Source organism: Triplophysa dalaica, chromosome 1 (genome assembly GCF_015846415.1).
Source record: "Triplophysa dalaica isolate WHDGS20190420 chromosome 1, ASM1584641v1, whole genome shotgun sequence".
NCBI classification, from domain to species: Eukaryota; Metazoa; Chordata; class Actinopteri; order Cypriniformes; family Nemacheilidae; genus Triplophysa; species Triplophysa dalaica.
The window spans coordinates 10508071-10532289 of NC_079542.1; the positions used below are offsets into that span (position 1 = coordinate 10508071).

Genomic DNA, 24219 nt, shown 5'->3' on the forward strand with positions numbered 1-24219 from the left:
GTATTTCTAAAACTGTGAAATGTAATAAAGAAAAACATTATGGGTGTCGATCTAACAAATTGAAATCATTTCACAGATAAACAACAATGCTCTACAAATGCCTTCAATGGTATGAGCACAGCATCGACGTTTGTAAAATATAGAATAATATATCTTATTTGTAAAAAGTAGAAATGCAAAATATATACGTTTAATTAAAATAAAAACACTTCTAGTTGTTCATTAAAACGACTGTGATTGGAGAAACGACCATCCTCAGTAACTTTATCCGTCGTGACGTCAGAACAATGTCACATGACTTTCAGGTTTCGCTCTTGCTCAGCAAAAACACAGCAGTGCTATACTGCAGCGGTGGAGTAGGGCACAGTAATAGCATGTAATGTTAGTAGTAATATTCATGTTAACTGATAAATCTCGTTTACTGAAACACATCTTTTTGTTACGGTGCGGGATCGCAAAAGCAAACGAGGTGGGTCATTTCGCTTTATAACATGTTGTGTGTATCGGAAGACTTTATTAGCTTAACAACACAAGCTGTGATTAATTTGAACAACACTAAGTCATGTGATTTGTTAAAGGGTTAGTTATGTTTTACGACCTTGGATTTTGTATAGATCTATGAATGCACTTCGTTTTGTGTTTGAATTGGCCAGTGTTGATCATACCGGTATAAAATTAACCTCTTGCTTTCTACATTGCCTAGCTATGTCCTGTTTTATTCATTTGAGTCATTTAATGCCACTTTAATAGCCACTGCAGCACAATATATTATTTCTGCTATGATGCCGGGTAGTGTCTTCCCTAATCATTTATAAGAAATTGTGATAAACATAGATGCCGGTGTCTAGTCTGGACTCTCTGTTATCTGGGTTAAAGATTTCGTGTAATGATAATCGATAAATGCAGATTAACTTCTGATCGAGTTAGTCTGCATAGTATAATCTTTCTATGCTTGAACATACATTTCACACAGGGCTGGATTGTATCTCATGTGAGCAGAAATTGTATTTCCTTAATTGTGGCTTGTCTGAGATTTTTGCTTACTTCATCATGTAGAGAGATGACACTATGACAGGCCTCGTGATTCACAGTCGTGTCCTGAAGTGCAAACAGCACTGACCTCACAGAGCAAACGATTATGTTGTAGATAAGGATGCACCGATAGGTACATTTTGGCCGATAACGATACCCGATGATTCTTTAACATTGGAAGCCGATAACAGATGTATTGGCCGATATACAGAATCTAAATATTAATATAACATTTCCTAAGACTGTAACAAAAGGCAAAAAGTGGACAACTGCTTTTGTATGAAAAACATTCACTGCAGAAAACAAGGTAACCGTTAGTTCTCTTTTTTCCCTTTAACTTCATATAACAAGCCTACTTTACATTAGTTAAAGATAATTTAACCTTCAAACTTTTCTGGTGTATTTTTAACTCAACAAACACATTAAAGATGTTCTGCCCGAGTGATAGATCCAACTCTGGGATATGGCTTGCAGATCGTATAGATCTAAAATTTGAGTCCAGTTTCACTAGATCTCGCACCGTCAGGAGCTTATTAAACCTGGAATGGCTAGCTTTCGGAGTCGATACTTTAACCCAACCACCAGGGAGATACAGACCTGAAGGGAAGAACAGCAGGCAGGAGACGAAGTGATGTTAAAAAACTGAAAAATGGTTTATTGAATAATCTCAGTTGTGCTTTAATGCTCAGTCCAGCTCTGTCAAACTTCCTCTGACTAGAAACATATTCAATAGGTGTTTTTAACCATGCAAGATTTCAGTATCAAAACACTGTCTCTTGACGTTATTATGAACCTTGAGATGGAGACCATTGGATACTCATATTAGCATTAGAGACAATAAAAATCCCAACGAGGTTAAACAACAATGAAAGGAAGGACGAAATGTAAGAAATAATATGAATATAAGTGAATAATAAAATACATGAATGAATACATGATAAATTTATAATGTTATAAATTAGATACATGAAATAGATTAATACAACGAAATTAAATCTATCATGAGCAACCCAGAAAAAAATCTTAATAGCCATAATAAAGTATAACAGGTTCAAGACAGAAAGCTTTCAGACAGCAGTCGGTTTTCAAACAATATGCTTTTGTTCCTATAATTTACACATTTATAAATACTGTATCTACATACATTACCTACATCAACAATGTTTTGCCAAAAGCAGTAAGTGAATGATCACGACAGAAATAAACTGTACTGTAGTGTATTTTTACTGTGAGCAGCGTGCAGCTGAAGAAGTTTTAGGAAATGATTTATCGGCTATAATACATCGGACAAAATTTTATATACAGATATGGCCGATAATTTATCGTGCAACCCTAGTTGCAGATCAAGTGTTTCATGTGTGTTTTTCCCTTTTTGTTCACAGGTAACATTGATCCCACAACATCCTGTTGAAGTTTTTGGCTTGGACCTGTCCAGGTGTGTTTGCACCTTGTTTGCTGCTTGGCTGTGTTTAGCTACATGGTATTGTTTTGCCTCAACAGTAAAATTTCTTGAGTGGCATCTAAAACTGACAGCACAACCTTGTTCTGTACCTTTTTGGCTCAAGCGGTGTCTTTTGCCATATGATGCCCTTTTAAATTCGTTTGAGAGTGTGTGAGAAAAGCAAGCGTCATGTCAAGGGCGGACAGAGCCATTAACAGTGAAACGGGAGGTTTGGGCTACAGTGAAGATGCTGGTGAAAGGGCATGGCTCCTGCAGAGTCCCAGCGTGGACTCTGTACAACTGCCCAACCAATCAGACGACAGTAGGGGAGGGACTACATCACTTGGGGCCGTTTTTATCGTGGTGAACGCTGCTCTGGGAGCTGGACTTCTCAATTTTCCAGCTGCATTTAACATGGCAGGAGGGGTAACTAATGGAGTTGCCCTTCAAATGGTGAGACACACCTAAAAACCACTGTAAATAAAACCCTGATCAGTCTTAACAGTGCACACATTTCTCTGATGTCGCTTTGACCTGAGTCTTGAATTTACTTCTTTTGCAGAGCATGATGGTGTTCATCATCAGTGGGTTGGTTATCCTGGCTTATTGTTCTCAGGTTAGCGAACACGTCAAACTCACATCTGTCTTGTATAGCATACGCACATACACTTCACGTGCTTGTGTTTTTCAGGTGAGCAATGAAACAACATATCAGGAGGTAATTCGTGCCGTGTGTGGGAAGGTTCTTGGTGTAATTTGTGAGCTGGCCATTGCTGTGTACACCTTTGGCACATGCATAGCTTTTCTTATCATCATTGGGGATCAGCTGGATAAGCGTGAGTGTCTGCACATTTGCACACATAATAAAACAGTCTAAATGCAGTCTTCTAATTTCCATCTGTTCTTACTGCAGTGTTTGGTGCAATAGATCAAGAAGCGCACTGGTACACGGATCGTAAATTCACCATTACTTTGACCTCCTTGCTGATCATTCTCCCTCTGTCTATACCCAAAGAAATTGGCTTCCAGAAATATGCCAGGTAGGAGCTGCTTTCCTATTATTTTACACAATTTAAAGCATTTTGCTTTGAAGTGTACTTTGTGCAATGACGTTTCGGTCCTTTGTTGTGATGGTTGTAAACATACACATAATTACTATATAATCATAAAATGTTTGCTGATTATATCGTAATATGCATATTTTGTACTGATTAATCTGTAGCACCCTGAGTGTTATTGGCACCTGGTATGTGACGATCATAATCATCGTCAAATACTTCTGGCCCGACAAAGACATTTCTCCAGGACTTATCCCAGTCAGGTCAGAACTACATTTGAAAAACAGACCATTGGAGTCTGAGGTCACATAACACCCCCCTACTCATTCAGGCACCTTGTTTCACATTCTTCTATTGTAACATAATGGTGTCTTTCAGGCCTGCATCCTGGACTGATGTGTTCAATGCCATGCCTACAATCTGCTTTGGTTTCCAGGTATGAATATTTATATTCCTGGTTCTAAAAGCATATCTGTTTCTGTTTCCAAATAAAGCTCACTACAGCAGGATCAGTGACATTGTTTTGATTCTCCTCTTCTCTCTTTTTCTCAGTGTCATGTCAGTAGTGTTCCTGTCTTTAATAGCATGAAAAAACCAGAAATCCGACCTTGGTGGGCAGTTGTTACTGCCAGCGTCATTATCTGCCTCTTTGTTTATACAGGCACAGGTTTGTGAGCCCCAATGTCGATTAGATCTTAGATCTCATTGCACACTGTTTAAACGGCATGTTTCTGTTAAAATACTCGAAATGATGATAAGACTGCAATAAATATTGTATTGTTTGTGCTTAACAAGCTTTAGCTCTGTAAAATTTAGGTTTGTGTCTTTCCGCAGGTGTCTGTGGCTTCCTGTCGTTTGGCTCGACCGTAAGTCAGGATGTCTTAATGTCATATCCATCTAATGATGTCGCAGTGGCTATTGCTCGAGCCTTTATCATCATTTGTGTTGTCACCTCATATCCAATCCTGCACTTCTGTGGAAGGTAGCAAGTCTTGGTCTATACTGTAGATGTGTTATGTGTCATTCATGTATGTATATATGTGAAACCTAAAGATGTAAATCAGCACAGCATCCAATGTGTATCAGCAAATGAGGGTTATGTAAATGTCTGAGTTTAGGGCCGTGTTGGAAGGTCTATGGCTGCGTTTTAAAGGAGAGGAGGTAGAGACAGATGTGGCAAAGGAACGGAGAAGGAGGATACTGCAGACTATCATCTGGTTTTGTCTCACGCTAATCCTTGCTCTCTTCATTCCTGACATCGGAAGAGTCATTTCACTTATTGGTGGTTTGGCCGCATGCTTCATCTTTGTGTTTCCAGGTATTTTCCCATTGATTCTAGCCATATTGTATTTTAAAAATAGTGGCATGAGTAAAACCTCTCTTTTTCTACAGGGTTGTGTTTGATTCAAGCAAAGCTTTCGGAGCATGATGTCAGATCAGCCAGGTAAACACATTTTAATATTTTTATGAAACATTTTACAAAAGTGGATTATAAGTGTAGTAGTTCAATGACAAAACTGAATAACTAAATTATATCTCTACAGCTGGCACGGAATGGTGGCGTTTGGGGTTGTCATGGTTACTATTGGTGCATTCATCTTTGGACAGACGACCACTAATGCAATCTACAAAGATATCATCAATCATCCCGGTAGCCAATAGCAAGATAACTTGTGACCTCCTGGACAATGGACTTAAAACAACAGAAATAGTCAAAACATGAAGACCAACCATGTCTAGTACTGACACTATTACTTCTTCAAGAGACCATTTTTAATTTCTCTGTTTGCAAAATGCACACTCAAGTTGGGAAGATTCCAGAGAATTCTTTACCTCATAATGTAGTGGATTACCTACCAGCATGCGGCATTAAACCTCTCTGCTCTGGCTGTGTGTGAATGGATGACCACTATACATCTACACTCGAAATGGATTTGGACATTGTTTTAAATCCTTGCTTTCGGATTTGTCTGAGATCTTCCAAATTATAAACTCTTTTGATTTTTTTTGTTGCAATTTGTTTTATGAATGCCTTCTACACTTGACAAAATGAGTTTATTATGTTTACTCTTAGAATATATATTTGTTAAATTTTTCTTTGAGGACTTGCACTGCCAAATCTATAATTCTGAGTTCTAAATTGTGGAGAAACGGGAAGAGAATGAGTCTGAGTGTACCACTTTAAATCAGAAAAGATGCATATTTGAAGTGTTTTTTATCGATATGCAATTGCTCTTTTTGCTGTGTGTATTCAGCAATGTGTTAAGAACTTGATTATCTCTCTTCCAAACAACAATTATATTTCTTTTTTAACTGACTGCTGCTAGTATTAAGTATAAGGCTAGATGGCTCTGAGAATTAAATTGTGTTTAAATTGATATTGTGAAAATATTGTTGCCAAAATGATATTTTCTCCAGTAAATTCCTTTTATTGCGATTCACTAGACAATTTAATATGTAAATCACATTGTTGTGTTGATGGAATTTTATGTATGTAATTCTGCAGACATACCAAGTAAATTCTTTTTTGTATTGAATGACACAAGATGCATGTCTACCTTTTCAAAAACCATGTATTATTGTATGTTTGTTTACTATTTCAGTGCAATCAGTAAAGGGATTTTCATAGTCACTGAACAAGCTAATTTTATCCAACTTTTTATCTCAACTGTAAAATGCAGATTGACTATGCTCCTGGAAATTAAAGATCCTCTTCTTAGTATTATTAACTCATCTCTGACATTAGGACATGTGCCTAAAGCATTTAAGGTGGCTGTTATAAGGCCGCTTGTCAAAAAACCCAAACTCGACCCAAGAGAACTAGGGAATTACAGGCCTATATCGAATTTACCTTTTATATCTAAAGTTCTTGAAAAAGTAGTTTCAACTCAGTTATGCTGCTTCCTCCAAAGGAATGACATTAATGAAGAATTCCAGTCTGGATTTCGAACATGTCACAGAACAGAGACTGCTTTGATCAGAGTTACAAATGATCTGCTTTTAGCGTCTGACCGAGGCTGTATTTCGTTATTGGTGCTGCTAGACCTTAGTGCTGCATTTGACACCATTGACCACAGCATACTCCTACACAGACTCGAAAAGTACGTCGGCATTAATGAAAAGTCTTATTTATCTGACCGTTTTTCAATTTGTAGCAATAAACAATGATGTGTCCCACAAATCGCAAGTCCAGTACGGTGTACCACAGGGCTCAGTCTTAGGGCCTCTGCTCTTCGCATTATATATGCTACCTCTAGGAGATATAATAAAGCGACACGGAATTAGCTTTCACTGTTATGCTGGTGATCCTCAACTTTATATTTCCTCGAAGCCTCATGAAACCCAGCAGTTCCATCGAATAAAGGAATGCATAGTTGATTTAAAAAACTGGATAAATAACAATTTTTTATTACTGAACTCGGACAAAACAGAAGTGTTACTTACTGGACCAAAAACCGCCATACGTAACAACCAAGAAAACTGCTTAACTATTGACGGATGCTCCATAAAATCCTCGTCGTCAGCTAAGAATCATGGCGTTGTATTCGATAGTAATCTGTCATTTGAGAGCTATTTCGCCAACACCTGTAAAATTGCATTTTTTCATTTTAAGAATATATCTAAACTACGTCATATGCTGTCACTGTCAGATGCATAGAAATTAATTCATGCATTCAAGACATCAAGACTAGATTACTTTAATGCACTTTTAGGTGGTTGCCCTGCAGGCCTATTACAAAAACTGCAACTGGTTCAAAACGCGGCAGCTCGAGTTCTTACACGTACAAAAAAGTATGAGCATACAACCCCGGTTCGGTCAACCTTGCACTGGTTACCTATAAACCATCCCATTAACTTTAAGATCTTGCTTATTACCTATAAAGCCCTACATTGTCTAGCGCCGCAGTATTTAAATGAACTTCTATTGTATTACAATCCTCCACGTGCATTACGCTCTAAGGCGTCCTGTCAGTTAGTAATACCTAGAATTTCAAAATCAAGTGCAGGTGGTAGATCCTTTTCTTATCTAGCGCCTAAACTTTGGAATATTCTTCCCTGCACGGTCCGGGAAGCAGACACACTCTGTCAGTTTAAATCTAGACTAAAGACGCATCTTTTTAATCTTGCATACACTACACTTGCATAATATTAATCCTCAAAGGGTTTAGGCTGCATTACTTGGATCAACCGGAACCAGGAAAACATCCAACAACAAATGATTTACTTGTTGCATCAAAGAGTGCAGAACAGTACTCTACTCTACTCTACTCTCAGCCAGTCTTGTCTTTTTGTTCCAAGGTTACCGCAGGATGCAGTTCATGCCCAGACCTGATGGCAGAGCTGAGAATGGGAAGCGATGACCTGACAAGAGCTGAGATGATATAGCTGGATAAAGCACGCGGCAACTTGACACAATTTTTCTACAACACTTCAAATGCTATTAGATTGTTAATGATAATCTTAAATCTATAATTTACCTTATTCGTAAGTTTATTTATTTTTTATTTAGCCTTGTTGTGCAACCACTGTTGAGCTTGTGCAGAGGCAGCAGCTTTTGCCAGAGGGGAACTGGAATCCCCTGGTTGGGCCTGGGTCCTCCTGAGTTTTTTTTTCTCGATTGGAGTTTTGGGTTCCTCGCCACCGTTTGCAAATTGTTTTGCACTATTTGCCTGGCCGGGGGGGCTGCTTTAGAATTTAGACATAATTAATATTGCATATAAGAATTTATAGTCTGTTTAATATTTTACCTGTGGTTCTCTCTCCTATGTGTGCTTTCACTGTGCGTGTGTGCGAGTGTGTTTGCGTGTGTGCATCTATGTCAATGTGTGTAAGTATGTGTGCATATTGTGTGTGTGGAGCATTTGTATGTCTGTCTTTTGTTGTTTTCACCTTTTTCTTGTTTTTACAGGTATATGCCTTTTGTTGTTTTTCTTGTATTCAATGTGTCTCATGTACAGCTGCTTTGTAACAATGAAAATTGTAAAAAGCGCTATATAAATAAAGTTGAGTTGAGTTGAGTATACAGGGCCAGTTCATAAATCAGCAGAAGGCTGCTTTAACTACTTGTCAATTTGTTAACTTTAGGTTAACTGTTATCAGTAGTCAACATATTACCCTTTTGCCATTTGTGGCATAGTAACAAAAATGAAACAGATAGACAATAAAACTTACTTGAAAAGTTTTACTTTGATTAGAAAAAGTGAATTATATATGTGCTGCTGGATGTAGAACATTTAAGTGAGCACATTTGATACATGTAGAAGGTTGAGGGCGTTGAACGATAGACACGTGAATCAATGCGGAAGTGCTGCATGTTTTTGTAGTATCACCTGATCACGTTCAACTTGAAGTCATATGACCGCCAGTGGAAGGTACTTACAGGAGTCTCGGAGGAGTTCAGGTTCATTCCGGTCGTTTATGTTCACCAAAAAGAGCATAAAATGTCTTCTTTGCGTGTGTTATTGTGTTTTCTCGCCGTGTTTGTATATGATGTGCGCGGGATATACGATCCAGATGAGGTGATGGATCTGCCAGGCATGTCTTTTAAACCCACCTATCGTCAGTGGTCAGGATATCTGAAGGCTAGTTCTGGAAAATTTTTGCATTATTGGTGAGTTACAGGTCTTCTGTGTGTGTTTCAAAACCTCTGTAACGTTATTGTAAGTTGTTTTACACAGCTCAGGTTGCATTATGTTGTTATCGTATTCATGTCTGAATGTGCTTTGTTGTTTTGAAAGGGCGCTACATTCAGTTTACAGCAGCTGCACAAGTTTATTTTGAGCCCCTCTATCTCTGTCTCCATTTACTCTAAAATGCCCATTATTTTGTGATTAAATAAATAAATTCCTAATACATTGCCCTCGCAAAAATACTTTTTATTGGTCTTTACAATGATTCAGCAATGATCAGGTAAATATAAAGTGTATATGTTGCAGGTTTGTGACTTCTCAGAGGGACCCCATTAGAGATCCAGTCGTGCTTTGGCTAAATGGAGGGCCAGGCTGCAGCTCTTTGGATGGGTTTCTGTCAGAAAATGGCCCGTTTCATGTAGGTTGAGGCCCTTATATAAGTTTTATCAGATATTGAAGACATTTTAAAGTTGCCCTGAAAATAGTATGTGCTATTTATAAAATGATGGATGAATATATTTGTTCATTTAAAAACTGTAAAAAGGTGTTATGTGATTTTAGTCTTTTAACGCTAAATTGCCATTCTACACAGCACAAAGCAATAACCATCTTAAGCATGTGACATGCAAGTCCTATTTTATTTGTTTGTCCTAGGTCAACGATGATGGAACTACCCTTTATGAAAATGAATTCAGCTGGAATAAAATTGCCAATGTTCTGTATCTCGAGTCACCCGCTGGAGTTGGTTATTCTTACTCCGATGACCAAAAATATGCAACCAATGATGACGAGGTAAATTATACACATTAATATGCATGCATCTACACAAAAAACCCCAGAAAGATCTAATCTGTACTTTTTCTTTAGGTGGCAGATAACAACTACCTGGCTCTGCAGAGCTTTTTCGCAAAGTTTCCAAATTTCACCAAGAATGAGTTTTACATTTTTGGCGAAAGTTACGGAGGCATCTATGCACCCACACTCAGTCTGAGAGTTGCTACTGGTGGTCAGCTTAAAGTCAACTTCAAGGTGATTATCAGTTTTAATGCTTGTGGAGATGTATTGTTTTTACATGGATGTCTATCCTTCCATCCATCTTCTTCCGCTTCATCCTGGGCCGGGTTGCGGGGGCAGCAGTCTAAGCAGGGATGCCCAGACTTCCCTCTCCCTAGACACTTCCTCCAGCTCTTCCGGGGGGACAAGGGGCGTTCCCAGGCCAGCCGGGAGACATAGTCCCTCCAGCGTGTCCTAGGTCTTCCCCGGGGTCTCCTCCAGGTGGGACATGCCCGGAACACCTTCCCGGAAAGGCATCGAGGCGGCATCCGGAAAAGATGCCCGAGCCACCTCAGCTGGCCCCTCTCGATGTGGAGGAGCGGCTCTTCTCTGAGCTCCTCCCGAGTGACCGAACTTCTCACCCTATCTCTAAGGGATCGCCCAGCCACCCTGCGGAGAAAGCTCATTTCGGCCGCCTGTATCCGGGATCTTGTCCTTTCGGTCATGACCCACAGCTCATGACCATAGGTGAGAGTAGGAACGTAGATTGACCGGTAAATCGAGAGCTTCGCCTTGCGGCTCAGCTCCTTCTTCACCTTGCGGCTCAGCTCCTTCTTCACCACGACAAACCGGTACAGCGACCGTATTACTGCAGAAGCTGGGATCGGTCTGTCAATCTCCCGTTCCCTCCTTCCCTCACTCGTGAACAAGACCCCCAGATACTTGAACTCCTCCACTTGAGGCAGGAACTCTCCACCAACCTGAAGTGGGACCCTTTTTTCGACTGAGAAACATGCCCTCGGATTTGGACGTGCTGATTCTCATCCCAGCCGCTTCACACTCGGCTGCAAACCGTCCCAGTGCATGCTGAAGGTCCTGGTCTGATGGGGCCAGCACGACAACATCATCCGGAAAGAGCAGAGATGAAATCGTGTGGTCCCCAAACCTGACACCCTCTGGCCCCTGGCTGCGCCTAGAAATTCTGTCCATAAAAATTATGAACAGAACCGGCGACAAAGGGCAGCCCTGCCGTAGTCCAACATGCACCGGGAACAAGTCTGACTTACTGCCGGCAATGCGAACCAAGCTCCTACTCCGGTCTAACAGGGACTGGATAGCCCTTAGCAAAGGGTCCCGAATCCCATACGCCCAGAGCACCCTCCACAAGATGGCGAGAGGGACACAGTCGTATGCCTCCTCCACATCCACAAAACACATGTGCATTGGTTGGGCAAACTCCCATGAACCCTCCAGCACCCTGGATAGGGTATAGAGCTGGTCCAGTGTTCCACGACCGGGATGAAAACCACACTGTTCCTCCTGAATCCGAAGTTCTACCATCGGCAGGATTCTCCTCTCCAGTACCCTGTCATAGACGTTCCCGGGGAGGCTGAGGTGTGTGATCCCCGATAGTTGGAGCACACCCTCCGGTCCCCCTTCTTAAAAAGAGGGACCACCACCCTGGTCTGCCAGTCCAAAGGCACTGTCCCCGACCGCCACGCGGTGCTGCACAGGCGTGTCAGCCAAGACAGCCTCACAACATCAAGAGTCTTGAAGTACTCAGGGCGGATCTCATCCACCCCCGGTGCCTTGCCACCGAGGAGTTTCTTTGCTACCTCTGTGACTTCATCCCGGGTGATGGACGAGTCCGCCTCCGCCTCCGATCCCTCAGCCTCTGCTTCCTCAATGGAATACGTGACGGCGGGATTGAGGAGATCCTCGAAGTATTCCTTCCACCGCCCGATGATATCCCGGGTGGAGGTCAACAGCTTCCCTCCTCCACTGTAAACAGTGTTGGTAGTGCACTGCTTCCCCCTCCTGAGGCGCCGGATGGTTTGCCAGAATCTCTTCGAGGCCGACCGATTGTCCTTCTCCATGGCCTCACCGAACTCCTCCCAGGCCCGAGTTTTTGCCTCCTCAACCACCCGGGCTGCAGTCCGCTTGGCCTGTCGGTACCCGTCAGCTGCCTCGGGAGTCCCACAAGCCAGCCAGGCCCGAAAGGACTCCTTCAGTTTACGGCATCCCTTACTTCCGATGTCCACCACCGGGTTCGGGGATTGCCGCCTCGACAGGCACCGGAGACCTTACGGCCACAGCTCAGAGTGGCCGCGTTGACAATGGAGGTGGAGAACATGGTCCACTCGGACTCAATATCTCCAGACTCCCTCGGGATCTGGTCGAAGCTCTGCCGGAGGTGGAAGTTGAAGATCTCTCTGACAGGGGATTCGGCCAAACGTTCCTAACAGACCCTCACAGTACGTTTGGGTCTGCCGAGTCTGTCCAGCTTCCTCCCCCGCCATCGGATCCAACTCACCAATAGGTGGTGATCAGTTGACAGCTCCGCCCCTCTCTTCACCCAAGTGTCCAAGACATACGCCCGGAGGTCAGATGAAACAACCACAAAGTCAATCATCGACCTCCAGCCTAGGGTGTCCTGGTGCCATGTGCACTGATGGACACCCTTATGCTTGAACATGGTGTTCGTTATGGACAAGCTGTAACAAGCACAGAAGTCCAATAACAGAACACCACTCGGTTTCAGATCAGGGGGACCGTTCCTGCTAATCACGCCCCTCCAGGTGTCACTGTCGCTGCCCACATGGGCATTGAAGTCCCCCAGCAGAAAGATGGAGTCCCCAGTCGGAGCACTTTCCAGCACCACTCCTAGAGTCACCAAGAAAGCAGGGTACTCTACACTGCCGTTTGGCCCATAGGCGCTCACAACAGTGAGAGACCTATCCTCAAGCCGAAGGCGCAGGGAAGCGACCCTCTCGTTCACAGGGGTGAACTCCAACACATGGCGGCTGAGCTGGGGGGCTATAAGCAAACCCACACCAGCCTGCCGCCTCTCACCATGGGCAACTCTAGAGTGGTGAAGAGTCCATCCTCTCTCGAGGAGTGTGGTTCCAGAGCCCAAGCTGTGCGTAGAGGTGATCCCAACTACCTTTAGTCTGAATCTCTGAACCTCATGCACATCTCAGGCTCTTTCCCCGCCAGAGAGTGGTGACGTTCCATGTCCCTAGAGCTAGATTCCGCGTTCAGGGAACACGTCGCTCCTTCAGGTCGAGCCCGGCCGGACCCCATGGGGGGAGGCCCGACCACCAGGCGCTCGCATACGAGCCCCAACCCCGATGGTTGTCTAGTTAACTATAATTGTTGTCTTATTATTATTATTATATATATATATATTAGTGGTGGGCCGTGAGACTCTTATCGCGCGATAAATTTTTTTTTGCCGTTAATCTATTCTCAAAGTTGAGTTGGGAGCTGGGTCTATACTACGCAAGCTATGATGACTTTCACCTTGATATTTTAGCGCGGATGTATACCTAGGCAGAATTCAAATGAGCCATTTTAATCTAGACTAATTCCACGACTAGTCTAGATTAATCTAGATTAAAAAAAAAAAATCTATGCCGACCACTAATATATATATATTTTTTTTAATAAAAAAAATTGTCTCTATTGCAGGGCTTTGCTGTGGGAAATGGCATTAGTAGTTTTGCACTAAATGACCAGTCGTTAATCTACTTTGGTTACTATCATGGCCTATTTGGAGAACAGTAAGTGAAATCTATTATATTTATATAAGTAATAAAATTGTAAAGTTTGTGTTGTTTGTAAACAGCATAAAAAAACAATAAATTTATGGATATTTGGACCTTTTACATACAGGTTGTGGAAGGACCTGAATGACAATTGCTGTGAAAATGGAGTCTGTAACTTCTACAACAATTCTAAAGAGTCTTGCTCTGTTCTGGTAACATGGATGCATTCCCATACATGCACGCTACTGTTGGACAAATTGTTACAGGCAGTTCAAGTAACTAGTTTTTTTTTGCAGGTATCACATTCATTTAATATAGTGTATAATTCTGGATTGAATGAATATGCACTGTATCTTGATTGTGCTGGAGGTGTTGGATTTCAGAAGAGCTATCAGAGAACCATGATGCATCTGTTTAGAAACTTCAGGAAGCATTGGGAATCCAATAATGTAAGGCCTGATTCTTTTATTGAAGCATAACAGTTTAACTTTCTCAAATCCACACAATGAACTGTTAGAATTAAAATATAACTTATACTTCTTTGTGTTCAGTTAGTGGAAAGTTCTCCAACGATTAAGGGGGTGCCTCCGTGTATAAATAGTACTGCACAGATTAACTGGCTGAACCGAGCGGATGTAAGAAAGGCTTTGCACATCCCTGATGTACTACCATCATGGGACATCTGCAGGTACTTTGTAAGCTGATGCCAGTCTAAGTTTACCATTTTACCCTCTGTGCATTAAGGTGATGTGTTTTTCTTCTTTATACAGTGATGAAGTGGGTGCCAAGTATCGTACAATCTATGAAACTGTCAAGAAAGTCTATCAAAAGCTACTGGCTTCAGGGCTAAGAGCTTTGGTTTATAATGGAGACACTGATATGGCTTGTAACTTCCTTGGAGACCAGTGGTTTGTCGAAGACCTTGGACAGAAGGTAAATCCTTCTTATTTTGAGACTTGAGGATTTCTTGAACTACAGAACTTCAGTGTGTAATGCTGGTTTTTTTTCCTCAAGGCAACCACAATGTACCAGCGCTGGTTGTATGATAACCAGATTGCAGGATTCTACCAACAATTTGGCAACATCACTTTCCTCACGATCAAGGTACGTGGCAGGAATGTTGGAGCCCCATACAGCTTTTTCTGTTTGAGATCTGCCACAATAAATAAATGACAAGGGAGACAATTTTCATTTTACATTTTGTTACTGTTTTCCACCTATTTTTAGTCAAAGCAGACTAATGGATGTGTGTGTCTGAAACAAAAATAGTGAAAGTAGGTGATAACATTCAATTATCTTTTCAGGGCGCCGGTCACATGGTTCCTCAGTGGGCTCCTGGTCCATCTCTCCACATGCTTGACCATTTCTTGTCCAATAACCCTTACTGATTTTCCTCCAGACCACGTTCTGTCTCAAAGCACCACATTGGTTTTTCAGAGGTTGTTCTGTATGTGTTCTTAAGTAACTGTGTGAAAATAGGAATTAATTGGACCGGAAGTTGAGCCTTTATTTTCTCCAGGACTATAGGTATATTTGTTTTTTAATATGATTGGAATTTGTTGAAACGCTTTTATATTGTTGATTGTTTTACGAGCTTCCAATGCCACACTATGGCGATGCAGATCATAATTTTCTATTCCAGAAATGTCTCCATCAACAGCACTGTTTAAACTTTTCAATCTTAGTTTAGTTAGGACATGCCATTTGTTCTTTTAAAAGCAGCATTGATTTCACATAGGTAAATATGTCTTCCAAACGCAGTCTACTTTTATAGTAGTTTTGATTATTGTTATATGCTGTTTGTAAATTTTGTGAAATAAATTTCTGAATGAATGTGTTTTATTCTTCAATGTACAGTGTATGTGCAAGACTTTGTGACTATTCTGAGAGTGGAAAAAATCAAGGCAAAAAATGTATGGCCTATATTTCATAACGGCACCATTCATAATCAATCTAGACCTATTTTAGTTTCAAATATTTGTGGACTTTGTAGTTATTTCAGAACAGGTAACAGCTTTGCTCTAATGGGTTGCTGTTGTTAATAACAGTGTGTAAGTAGACACAAGACAGGATAAGAATGTAGGCCTAAGTGAAAATCCTATTTAAAATGTTACATTTGTTAAAATAAACGAATTCTGGACATAACTTTGCAATCAGCCAAAGTAGTAGGTCAAGATGAGTCTTTTTGTATCCAATTTCACTTAATCATAAACGGTTGTTAAGTAAAGCTGGATAAAGAATCAGAAGATGGTGGTAAATTGCAGACTAGCTATGCAGACGAAGAATACAGTACCATACTTAGCTGACAAATGGTACAATGATAACTTTGGCAAGTTGTTCCATGATTGTGACGACTTTGGAAATATTCATTCTGATAACTCATGGGTGACACAAAAATGATAGATGATTTTGGGGGTTTCGCAGAGAAAGTATAATATGAATGTCGAACGTTAAAATCGGAATCCCTGTGACAATCTTGTCAAATGGAATGTATATACCAGCAGATTCCTCCAGACGTGAGCAGATATATTGACTTTTTCCAGAATCCTCTGCTCCATCTTTCCAAGGCCATAGTTCCTCAGTGTGGTCAGAGCAAAGCACCGATGTTCCCGCCAATCGTCTCCAAAATCCACCATGATACCCTCAAACAAACAAATCATTCTGCTAAGGAGGTCTTCTGAGCCCTGTTAGGCAATTTTGATGTTTGTAATATCCATCATTGAGATGTCTGCTTAAGTACCATGCGTTTTGTTTTTTGTATGTCTCCTTATCTTCGTTCTGTGTTAAATAACTAACTTAACTAACAACTTAATATCTGTTTTTTTTAAGACTTTCACTTTGAATAAAATAACTATATTACGTAAAACATTAAAGATCCTATTCTATACATTTATACTTTTAACAACCAACTACTGACACGTATCTTTTTATTTTATGAACATGAATGTTTTTTTGGCAATAGCCATAGTTTAACCATGCTAGTGTAACTATGTTTTATTGGTCAAACATTATAAAGATAAAGTGTGAGCAGTTATTGGAAATTTTCCTTTGCAAGAATGTATGGTGTGCTGCATGTAAAGAACAGGAAGTGTGTTTATGGACCGCATGTAATGGAAGCCCGAGGTGAAATGTTAGATTTGTTAAAGAGCAGAGTTCTGAAGATAAGTCTGCAATACACCGAAAGTAAATGATGCTAAAATTACCTTACAGTTTGGGCAGCAATGTATAAGTAAAACAAGGATGAGGATACTTTCTGGGACCGCTGAGTTGGCTGTCGAAACAGTAGGTGGCGGTAAATGCCTGGTTGGATACCAAAGATACAAACGAAGAAAACTGCATGATATATGAACGCGCACGTGGCATATGCTGTTTCTGCTGCTATGAGATTACATAGCTTCGGAGGTTCCTAGTATTCAGGTAAATTATTTGATATTGTATTTAGTTTACAGCTTATCTTATTTTATCCTGTACTCAAATAAGAGTCGAGACACTGCTTTGTAATATTGATATTTTGTGGGCTCGTGTTCAAATGCATCGTGTTTAAGCTTTCGCTTCTCTGTGGTTCTGGGAGCTACGCTACGGTGCGACAGAATTTCTCTCTTCAAATATTTGGGCTTTACTATAAAAACTGGTTTTGCTCTTTTGAATGGAGGAACAACGCTTCCCATGTTATTAGTGAAGTGAAGATAAAAGCTCGCTCCAATGGCAGTAAATAAGATGTGCTTAATAAAACATTTGATCATGTAAAAATGACGTGTAACATGTGAACTGAAATGTATTTTTATTTTGTTCACAGGAAGACTACGTTCACCTTCAAGAGGAACAGTGTTATTGGTGCTTTTGTTCTAGTTTTATTTCTTTTTTTTATTTCTTCTGTATAGCTTTCTAGCATCAAACAATTTCAATTGATAATTTATTTAAAAAAAAAAGGTTGCATAAAACAGTAGTTCTGTTAAGAGGTTGTGTGCTGTTGCGCTATTTGTGTAAAAAAAAATAAAGACACTAAAGCACAAACGTGTATATTGGTGTTATTTAAAGCTTATGCAAATCTTTGTGACTTTTCGTATATGTATAATTAAAGTTGACTGCACTGCTTGCTCTATTTAAGATCTGTTAGTCGTCTCTGGTGTACGTGGTTGTACACACAGGCGGTAAGGTTTTACTGACTGCGTTGCCCCATATATAAGATTGAAGTCTGGAACTCCTGCATCCTCTGGCCAGATTAGACTGAATCTGCGCAGTATTGTGACTAAGATGAGAAAGAGCTCCATGCGAGCTAGACTCTCTCCTAAACACACACGGGATCCTGGGAGATGGAGAACAAAATTTACAACACAATTAGGTTGTGGCATGTTGTGTAAAATACATTTTTAATATGACTATCCATTTACTGTTTCGGTTGTGCTAAATTAACTGTAAAAAAAGGGTGATCAAACGGTTCCTCTTTTGGAGTGTGTGTCGTGTAACTAGCTAACTGAGTATATTTATACTGTCCATGGTTACAGTGTGAAGACCTCCAAATAAGAATTGTAAAACACACCTACAGAAAAAGGCATAAATGCATCAGGTTTCACAAATTCCCCGTTTTCGTTCAAGAAGTTCTGAGGATTGAACTCGTTGGGAAATTTCCACTGACTTTTCTCTCTGAGAGCAGATGACAGATAAGGAATGACTATAGTCCCCTAAAAGAGCAGAGGGTAGTAAAGATGCTGTTCAGGGGTTTCAACAATGAAAGCAAGTTTGATGATAAATTGAAAAGTAAAGGGTAAGTTTTTTTAGCCTTTAATGTCAGGTGTACTTTTAAGAGAAATCTGGTAATAATCACAGCATATTCACCTTTGGGATGCTGTAGCCTTGAAGTTGGGTGCTGGTTGTGGTAGTGTGAAACACACTGAGAGGAACTATGTCCCCAACACGTTGAGCTTCATGAATCACTGCCTGAACGTAGGGCATGGCACTTCTGTCCTCAAATGTGACATGTTCACGAGCCCCAAGGACCTTATCGATCTCTTGCTGACATCTCTCTTAAAATTTATATAGAGAAAAAAATGTTTGCGTACTGTCTGTAGCAGAAGTAATGTATGGCTTTACATTCATCTGCATATTATGAGCCATATCCAAAAGTTGTTTCCTACACATACAGACACAAATGGATTCACACATTTTACTTCACTTATCAGTCTTTTCTTACCCTGTATATAAGTGTGGGTCATCAAATAGAGGGTTAAGGTGCGGAGCGTGTTAGAGGTTGTGTCTGTACCGGCCATAAACAAGTCAAAAAGCAAAGTGACCATCTGGGAATCTTCAAATGTTGTGCATTGATCTGCTCGCTGCAGATTACACAAAAAGTCAATCAAAGGATGTAAACCTAACATGCTGCTGGCAAATTAAACTAAAATACATAGTCAAACCCACACACATCTCTGACCTTCTCCATCTCCTCCAGGTAACAGTCAATTAAGTCTCTGGGCTCCCCAGGTACCCTTGACATCTTGTGCGTACCAACAACTTTGAGAATATGTTGTTTGATTTGCTCAAAATACTCAAAACATTTTCTGAATGGCAGCGGAAGAATCCTTAATGCTGGGGTTATTTCATAGAGCTGTAATACAAACATAAAGGTCTTTTCACATACAGTCCGAAATTTTCATATGCAGTTTTTCGTATGTGGCACTTGTTTTTAAGGTGAATGTCAATGTCATCTGTCAATGTCATCTGAAATGTCAAAACTCACCACGAATTGGCAAAGTTTGGTGATACTCCAACTGCATTAATAAATTATATAATTGACGCGTCACTAAATTAACAAATGTAAGTATACTGTGAACATTATACGCGAAAGGATTAATTACTTAATACCTTAATGAAAAGAAGAGATGTATTTTGATGTGTGTGACTTGCCACAATGTTGTAAAGGCAACAACGACCAATTCCGCTTCCTGTTAGTATGTCAAGATGCACACCGGCATGTTTTTCACGTTTTTCCAAGGCACATTTATAAAAGCTAAACTATCCTAATTTAAATAAGGCCTAAGCTCTATCTGTGAAGTTGGCCAGAAAATCTGAGTATACCATCCACTATGCATGTCATTTTTGTTTTAGGTTGTTTACCATGGCCCATGGTCCAATCGCAACCTTGCCAAGTTGTGCCATAGTCCTGACCAATGTTTGGAAATATTCATCCTGATAACTAAAGCGTGACCCAAAAATGATGGAGGCAATGATGTTTGAAGCAGCTTGGTGAAAAAGATATTGAGGGTCAATTGCCTTTACTCCTACAGAGAAAGTAGAGGAAAGATGTTTCTCAGGACTATGAATTACTGCATAGATGATGAACACATTAAATAAACATTGTTTTGTCAGAGGGAATGTACCAGCAGATTCCTCCAGATGGGAGCAGATATATTTGACTTCTTCCAGAATCCTCTGCTCCATGCTGCTCTTTCCAAGGCCAAAGTTCCTCAGTGTGGTCAGAGCAAAGCGCCGATGTTCCCGCCAACTGTCTCCAAAATCTGCCATGATCACCCCTAAGCAGACAAACCATTAAATGTAAGGAGGCCTTCTGAGCCTAGCAATGGGAGTTAAATATTTTTTTGTATCTTTCCTTACCTTTGTTCTGTGTTAAATGACTGATTAACATGGTGTGTGGTCTGCCAGCAAACTCCACCCCCTGTGTGACCAGAGCCTCCTTGATCGCTTTGTGACCTGTCAACACTACTGCTGGTTGTCTACCAATGTACAGACTGTAGACCGATCCATAACGCTGAGCAAACTAGACAAAAAATACATATTTATGTTAAGAGCAACCGGGGCGAACTCTATAGACATAGCCACTAGTTTAATACTGTGCCCCAAAGTTAGTTAGGACTAATTAATTAGACCTTTTATAACTGACTTAAAGTTAAGACATTTAGATTAGACTAACTTGTACTAAGCATTTTATGGCAAAAACACATTTTATGCATAAAATTGATGAAAAAAATTGATTCTCAAAGCTATCTTTTTGAGATAGACTAATGTGTGCTTACCTTGTCTAGGTCCTTTAATGGGTTTGTGCGGTCCAGTTGTAGCAAATTTCCAAATAATGGAACAGGAGTAGGTCCAGGAGGGAAGTTTTTGGGTCGCCGACATCTGAGGTGGAGGAACAAGAGAAAAGCTCCGAGCCACAAAAGAACCAGTGCAGTCAACATGGTTTCCGATCTATTGGCAATAATTCGAAAACGACTGCTATCTAGTGCACACAAAAATAACTCTTTTAAACTCTGTTGAACTGGAGTCTGGAGAAAAGGTATTATTGGTTAAAAATTAACTTGTAAATAATGCTGAGGTATGCTATAGTGATACTTCTACCAAATGTACAAGAGGGCATTGACAGTACCATTGATAAATGTCTTCCTTAAGGTCAATGATGCATTCATCATTTTACCTAGTTTGATATTTTCTGAAGGACTGTGCCCGATTGCATAAAGCACCTTAAGTTTTTCCCTTAATTGTGTCACTTCAGGGGTGATTTCCCTTTACCAAAGACAATTGGAGAAAAACGTAAGTAAAACTTAAGGTATATTTAAGGGCACACTTAAGGGAAAATTACACGTAAGGTGCTTTATGCAACGGGGCCCTGTCCTTTAAGATCCTCCAAATGTTTGAGTCTGACTAGAACCTATTGCTCCATATGGTCCATAGTTTAATTATGGTATTTTAATAATATTTTACTGGTCATACATTATAAAGAAAAGCGTGAGCAGTAAGTGGAAATGTTCCATATCAGTAACAACAACTACAGAAATATGTATAGTACTGTGGTATTTGTAGTAAAATACAAATAGCCAAAAGCATGGTTAATGCATTTTTACTATAAATTTTTTTTTTTCATTTAAGGGATTTTTTTTAACGTTCAACACACAAACACACTAAACCTTATAGATTTGATTTTGCAGTAGTCATTACATTGACCCAGCACCAGGTGGCTATCAGTGAACAGTTTATAGTATGCGTGACGTATTTTCCAAGCGCCGGAAGCCTTCTCTGGAATGCTGATGTGTTATTTTGCTTTGGTAGATGTTTAGTTTTCAAGATAAATCTTAAAAAAGGTCACTATTAGTACATTTAAATGCTGACAGGGAGAGAGGCTATCCGGTGAAAATAGACGCACGTGAAGGAGGATTCAGAGGAGATGGCGGTATGCGAGAATCTTGCTGACTAATTTAAATCTGTCAAAGGAAACCCTTTATTAATACACGTGTTATTAAAGTTTATTTATGTATTGACTTAATATTTTGTCTGGATAACTATTGAGAACTCCAAATCTCTCTTTAGCCTAAAGGAAAAGTAGGAACCAAAGGCAAAAAACAAATCTATGACGAAAATCAGGATACTCTGAAATTTTACTCCAGAATCATCCTTGGTGCAAATGTAAGAGAGTTTCTATTCTGTGGTTAACATTTTATGTTTATTTTAACCTTGTCATATTTCACTATTTTATGTATGTTGATCAATTTAATGTCTGTTTTCCCTTTTCTCCCCTCCCCAGGCAATTTTTGTAGCTACAAATCTCTTACTCTTTTACACCTCATCTACATTTTGGACATGGGTAAGTGACAATGAAATATGAATGAAAGCACTACCGTCTTGGCCTATATTTCAATCCAATTTGCCACATATAAAGAAATAGATACTATGTATTTTTGTTTTATTTTACATTTAATGATTCCACACAATTTGATCTATTTTGCCATGAGAAAATGCATGCACATCTACACATGTAAAATAAATATAGCAAACAATATTTAATAACAGTTTCAAAGCTTCCAGGTTTTATTTCATGTTTGTTGTCAATCGTGTTATGGTGAACTGGTGTTGGAGTGTGATTTCATACCTTTTTTTCAATATTATTCTCTCTTTCGCACTAGTTCTTGCTACTGTTTGCATTGGCAATTTATATTGGCAGCTACAAATCTATGTCAGCAATGGCCAAACCTGCATTTGCTGATGATGGTAGCTTGCTGGATGGAGGAATAGACCTTAATATGGAACAGGGCATGGCAGAGTGAGTTGTGTTTATCTTATTATTACCTTTTCTTTGTATATGTGTCTTCCCTGTTGCTAATAAATATTCCTTATGCCATAAGTGACTTCACATTTTTACACGCAGACACCTTAAGGATGTGATTCTTCTAACTGCTATTGTTCAAGTCCTTAGCACACTGTCATCTTACTTCTGGTACTTCTGGCTCCTGGTGAGACTTAATAAATCACTCCGGTTGTAACACCTTGAAACTTCCATTAATTCATCCTATTTGTCAACCATAATGTTTGCTTTTCATCCAGGCACCTGCGAGAGCATTGTACTTGCTGTGGGTTACCTTCCTTGGCCCCTGGTTTTCTGCTGATTCACAGGGGGCCCCTGAAGAGAACGAAAAGAGCGATAAGAAACAGAGGCGACAGGAGAGACGTCAAATGAAAAGATTCTAGATCTGTCCACGGTATTTTTTACATTTTATTGTTCAATAACACTCTAAGTTATTATGAAAGGTTTGACATGACAGATTAGCTCAGAAAAATTACGGACACTGTAAAGTGTCTTCGGTTTTTATCTTTCACACGTGTCATCTACTGTTCCGTCCTTCTTGGTTCTCCGGCTTCCTTCTAATTTGTTTAGCTCAGGGGTGCCTTTGTCGTATCTGACTGCTGACTGAGCTTCCAACTGTGTTGTGTTTTATCATGATTACTACGTTCATGAGGTCCACTCACCAGTTGCAGGCTTAGCTATTGCTTTAACAGACAAATGCTCTTTAGACACGACGATGCACGAGGAGTTAACTTAAACAGCCATTTAAAACTTACACATCACTTCATCGTGGCTTTTGGAATTTACTTACAGGCTTATTGATTTGAATGTGCATGATTCTGTATCAAAAGCGATTTAGATTTTGATAATGAACGATTTCCCACGGGTTGTTCTTAAAAAGCTTAGTGTGGCCTGGTGCTGCCTTGAGGGACGAATGCAGAATGAAAGATTATGATTGACCTTCTGTGGAATTAAAGGACTCTATAGAATCACATCTATTTTTTTAATTTGGTCTGCTAAAACTGTTCAGCTTTGTGATTTTGGTATAAAGAACAATTTTTAACATTCATGACCTCTCAGTATTGAGTTGCCTTGATCAACTTGACACTTTATTGACTCAAAAAGTGTCAGTTTTAGGACCATAAATATAATTTTCTACATCTTACCTGCTGCACCATAACAGGGAGGTAAACATTTTTCAGAGTAAATGTACGCATAGCGAATTGTGTGAAATAAATAAACTGTTAAAAATGTATGCAACAGCGTGAATCCTTCAATTCCAAGCTTCGGTTAACTTTTAATGAGCCAGTTAGTGTTAACACAGCCTAGGCTTGCTATTTAACTGCGCATGCGCACATACTGCAATAAAGAACGAACGCATTCAAGCTTTTTCTACTGAGCTTATCGTCTGTGCTGCTGATCTGATATATGTATCATCAGACTGCAGTCA

The 24219-nt window shown here is 40.0% G+C and overlaps 4 protein-coding genes across 5 annotated transcripts; 3 read left to right on the plus strand and 1 right to left on the minus strand.

The window, feature by feature from the left end:
* Positions 1-312: 312 nt before the first annotated feature.
* slc38a7 (solute carrier family 38 member 7) lies at positions 313-6163 on the plus strand. Its single transcript, XM_056748753.1, has 13 exons — positions 313-469; positions 2415-2467; positions 2640-2926; positions 3036-3089; positions 3165-3309; positions 3387-3513; positions 3696-3794; positions 3910-3967; positions 4084-4198; positions 4366-4513; positions 4650-4849; positions 4924-4975; positions 5076-6163. The coding sequence occupies exons 3-13, from the start codon at positions 2663-2665 to the stop codon at positions 5191-5193; spliced, it is 1380 nt and encodes a 459-aa protein (XP_056604731.1). The 5' UTR covers positions 313-469; positions 2415-2467; positions 2640-2662; the 3' UTR covers positions 5194-6163.
* Positions 6164-8860: 2697 nt separating this feature from the next.
* On the plus strand, positions 8861-15535 carry si:ch211-122f10.4 (cathepsin A-like). Its single transcript, XM_056759017.1, has 11 exons — positions 8861-9142; positions 9468-9579; positions 9816-9953; positions 10029-10190; positions 13626-13717; positions 13830-13914; positions 13999-14151; positions 14254-14390; positions 14473-14635; positions 14717-14806; positions 15007-15535. The coding sequence occupies exons 1-11, from the start codon at positions 8973-8975 to the stop codon at positions 15088-15090; spliced, it is 1386 nt and encodes a 461-aa protein (XP_056614995.1). The 5' UTR covers positions 8861-8972; the 3' UTR covers positions 15091-15535.
* Positions 15536-17627: 2092 nt separating this feature from the next.
* Positions 17628-20966, minus strand: LOC130420318 (cytochrome P450 2F5-like). Of its 2 annotated transcripts, none has more exons than XM_056747509.1 (9): positions 20731-20966; positions 20312-20474; positions 20077-20229; positions 19814-19977; positions 19122-19304; positions 18894-19032; positions 18539-18726; positions 18243-18384; positions 17628-18008 (listed from the first exon to the last, which is right to left on the minus strand). In XM_056747509.1, the coding sequence occupies exons 1-9, from the start codon at positions 20890-20892 to the stop codon at positions 17806-17808; spliced, it is 1497 nt and encodes a 498-aa protein (XP_056603487.1). In that variant the 5' UTR covers positions 20893-20966; the 3' UTR covers positions 17628-17805. The 2 variants fall into 2 exon arrangements, with proteins under 2 accessions (XP_056603487.1, XP_056603498.1); XM_056747520.1 differs by having other exon boundaries at positions 19131-19304; positions 20731-20964.
* Positions 20967-21708: 742 nt separating this feature from the next.
* tmem208 (transmembrane protein 208) lies at positions 21709-24024 on the plus strand. Its single transcript, XM_056753301.1, has 6 exons — positions 21709-21881; positions 22019-22114; positions 22233-22292; positions 22612-22748; positions 22854-22938; positions 23030-24024. The coding sequence occupies exons 1-6, from the start codon at positions 21876-21878 to the stop codon at positions 23171-23173; spliced, it is 528 nt and encodes a 175-aa protein (XP_056609279.1). The 5' UTR covers positions 21709-21875; the 3' UTR covers positions 23174-24024.
* The last annotated feature ends 195 nt before the right edge of the window (positions 24025-24219 follow it).

Coding starts and splice junctions, on each gene's coding strand:
- si:ch211-122f10.4 (XM_056759017.1), top strand. CDS start 8,973: ATGTCTTCTTTGCGTGTGTTATTGTGTTTTCTCGCCGTGTTTGTATAT. Junction 9,580..9,815: donor CAGAAAATGGCCCGTTTCAT/GTAGGTTGAGGC, acceptor TGTTTGTCCTAG/GTCAACGATGATGGAACTAC. Junction 13,915..13,998: donor AAGAGTCTTGCTCTGTTCTG/GTAACATGGATG, acceptor TTTTTTTTGCAG/GTATCACATTCATTTAATAT.
- LOC130420318 (XM_056747509.1), bottom strand. CDS start 20,892: ATGTTGACTGCACTGGTTCTTTTGTGGCTCGGAGCTTTTCTCTTGTTC. Junction 20,230..20,311: donor TCATTTAACACAGAACAAAG/GTAAGGAAAGAT, acceptor TTGTCTGCTTAG/GGGTGATCATGGCAGATTTT. Junction 18,727..18,893: donor GACCCACACTTATATACAGG/GTAAGAAAAGAC, acceptor ATAAATTTTAAG/AGAGATGTCAGCAAGAGATC.
- slc38a7 (XM_056748753.1), top strand. CDS start 2,663: ATGTCAAGGGCGGACAGAGCCATTAACAGTGAAACGGGAGGTTTGGGC. Junction 3,090..3,164: donor TCCTGGCTTATTGTTCTCAG/GTTAGCGAACAC, acceptor TGTGTTTTTCAG/GTGAGCAATGAAACAACATA. Junction 4,976..5,075: donor CATGATGTCAGATCAGCCAG/GTAAACACATTT, acceptor ATATCTCTACAG/CTGGCACGGAATGGTGGCGT.
- tmem208 (XM_056753301.1), top strand. Junction 22,749..22,853: donor ATGGAACAGGGCATGGCAGA/GTGAGTTGTGTT, acceptor TTTTACACGCAG/ACACCTTAAGGATGTGATTC. Junction 22,939..23,029: donor TCTGGTACTTCTGGCTCCTG/GTGAGACTTAAT, acceptor CTTTTCATCCAG/GCACCTGCGAGAGCATTGTA.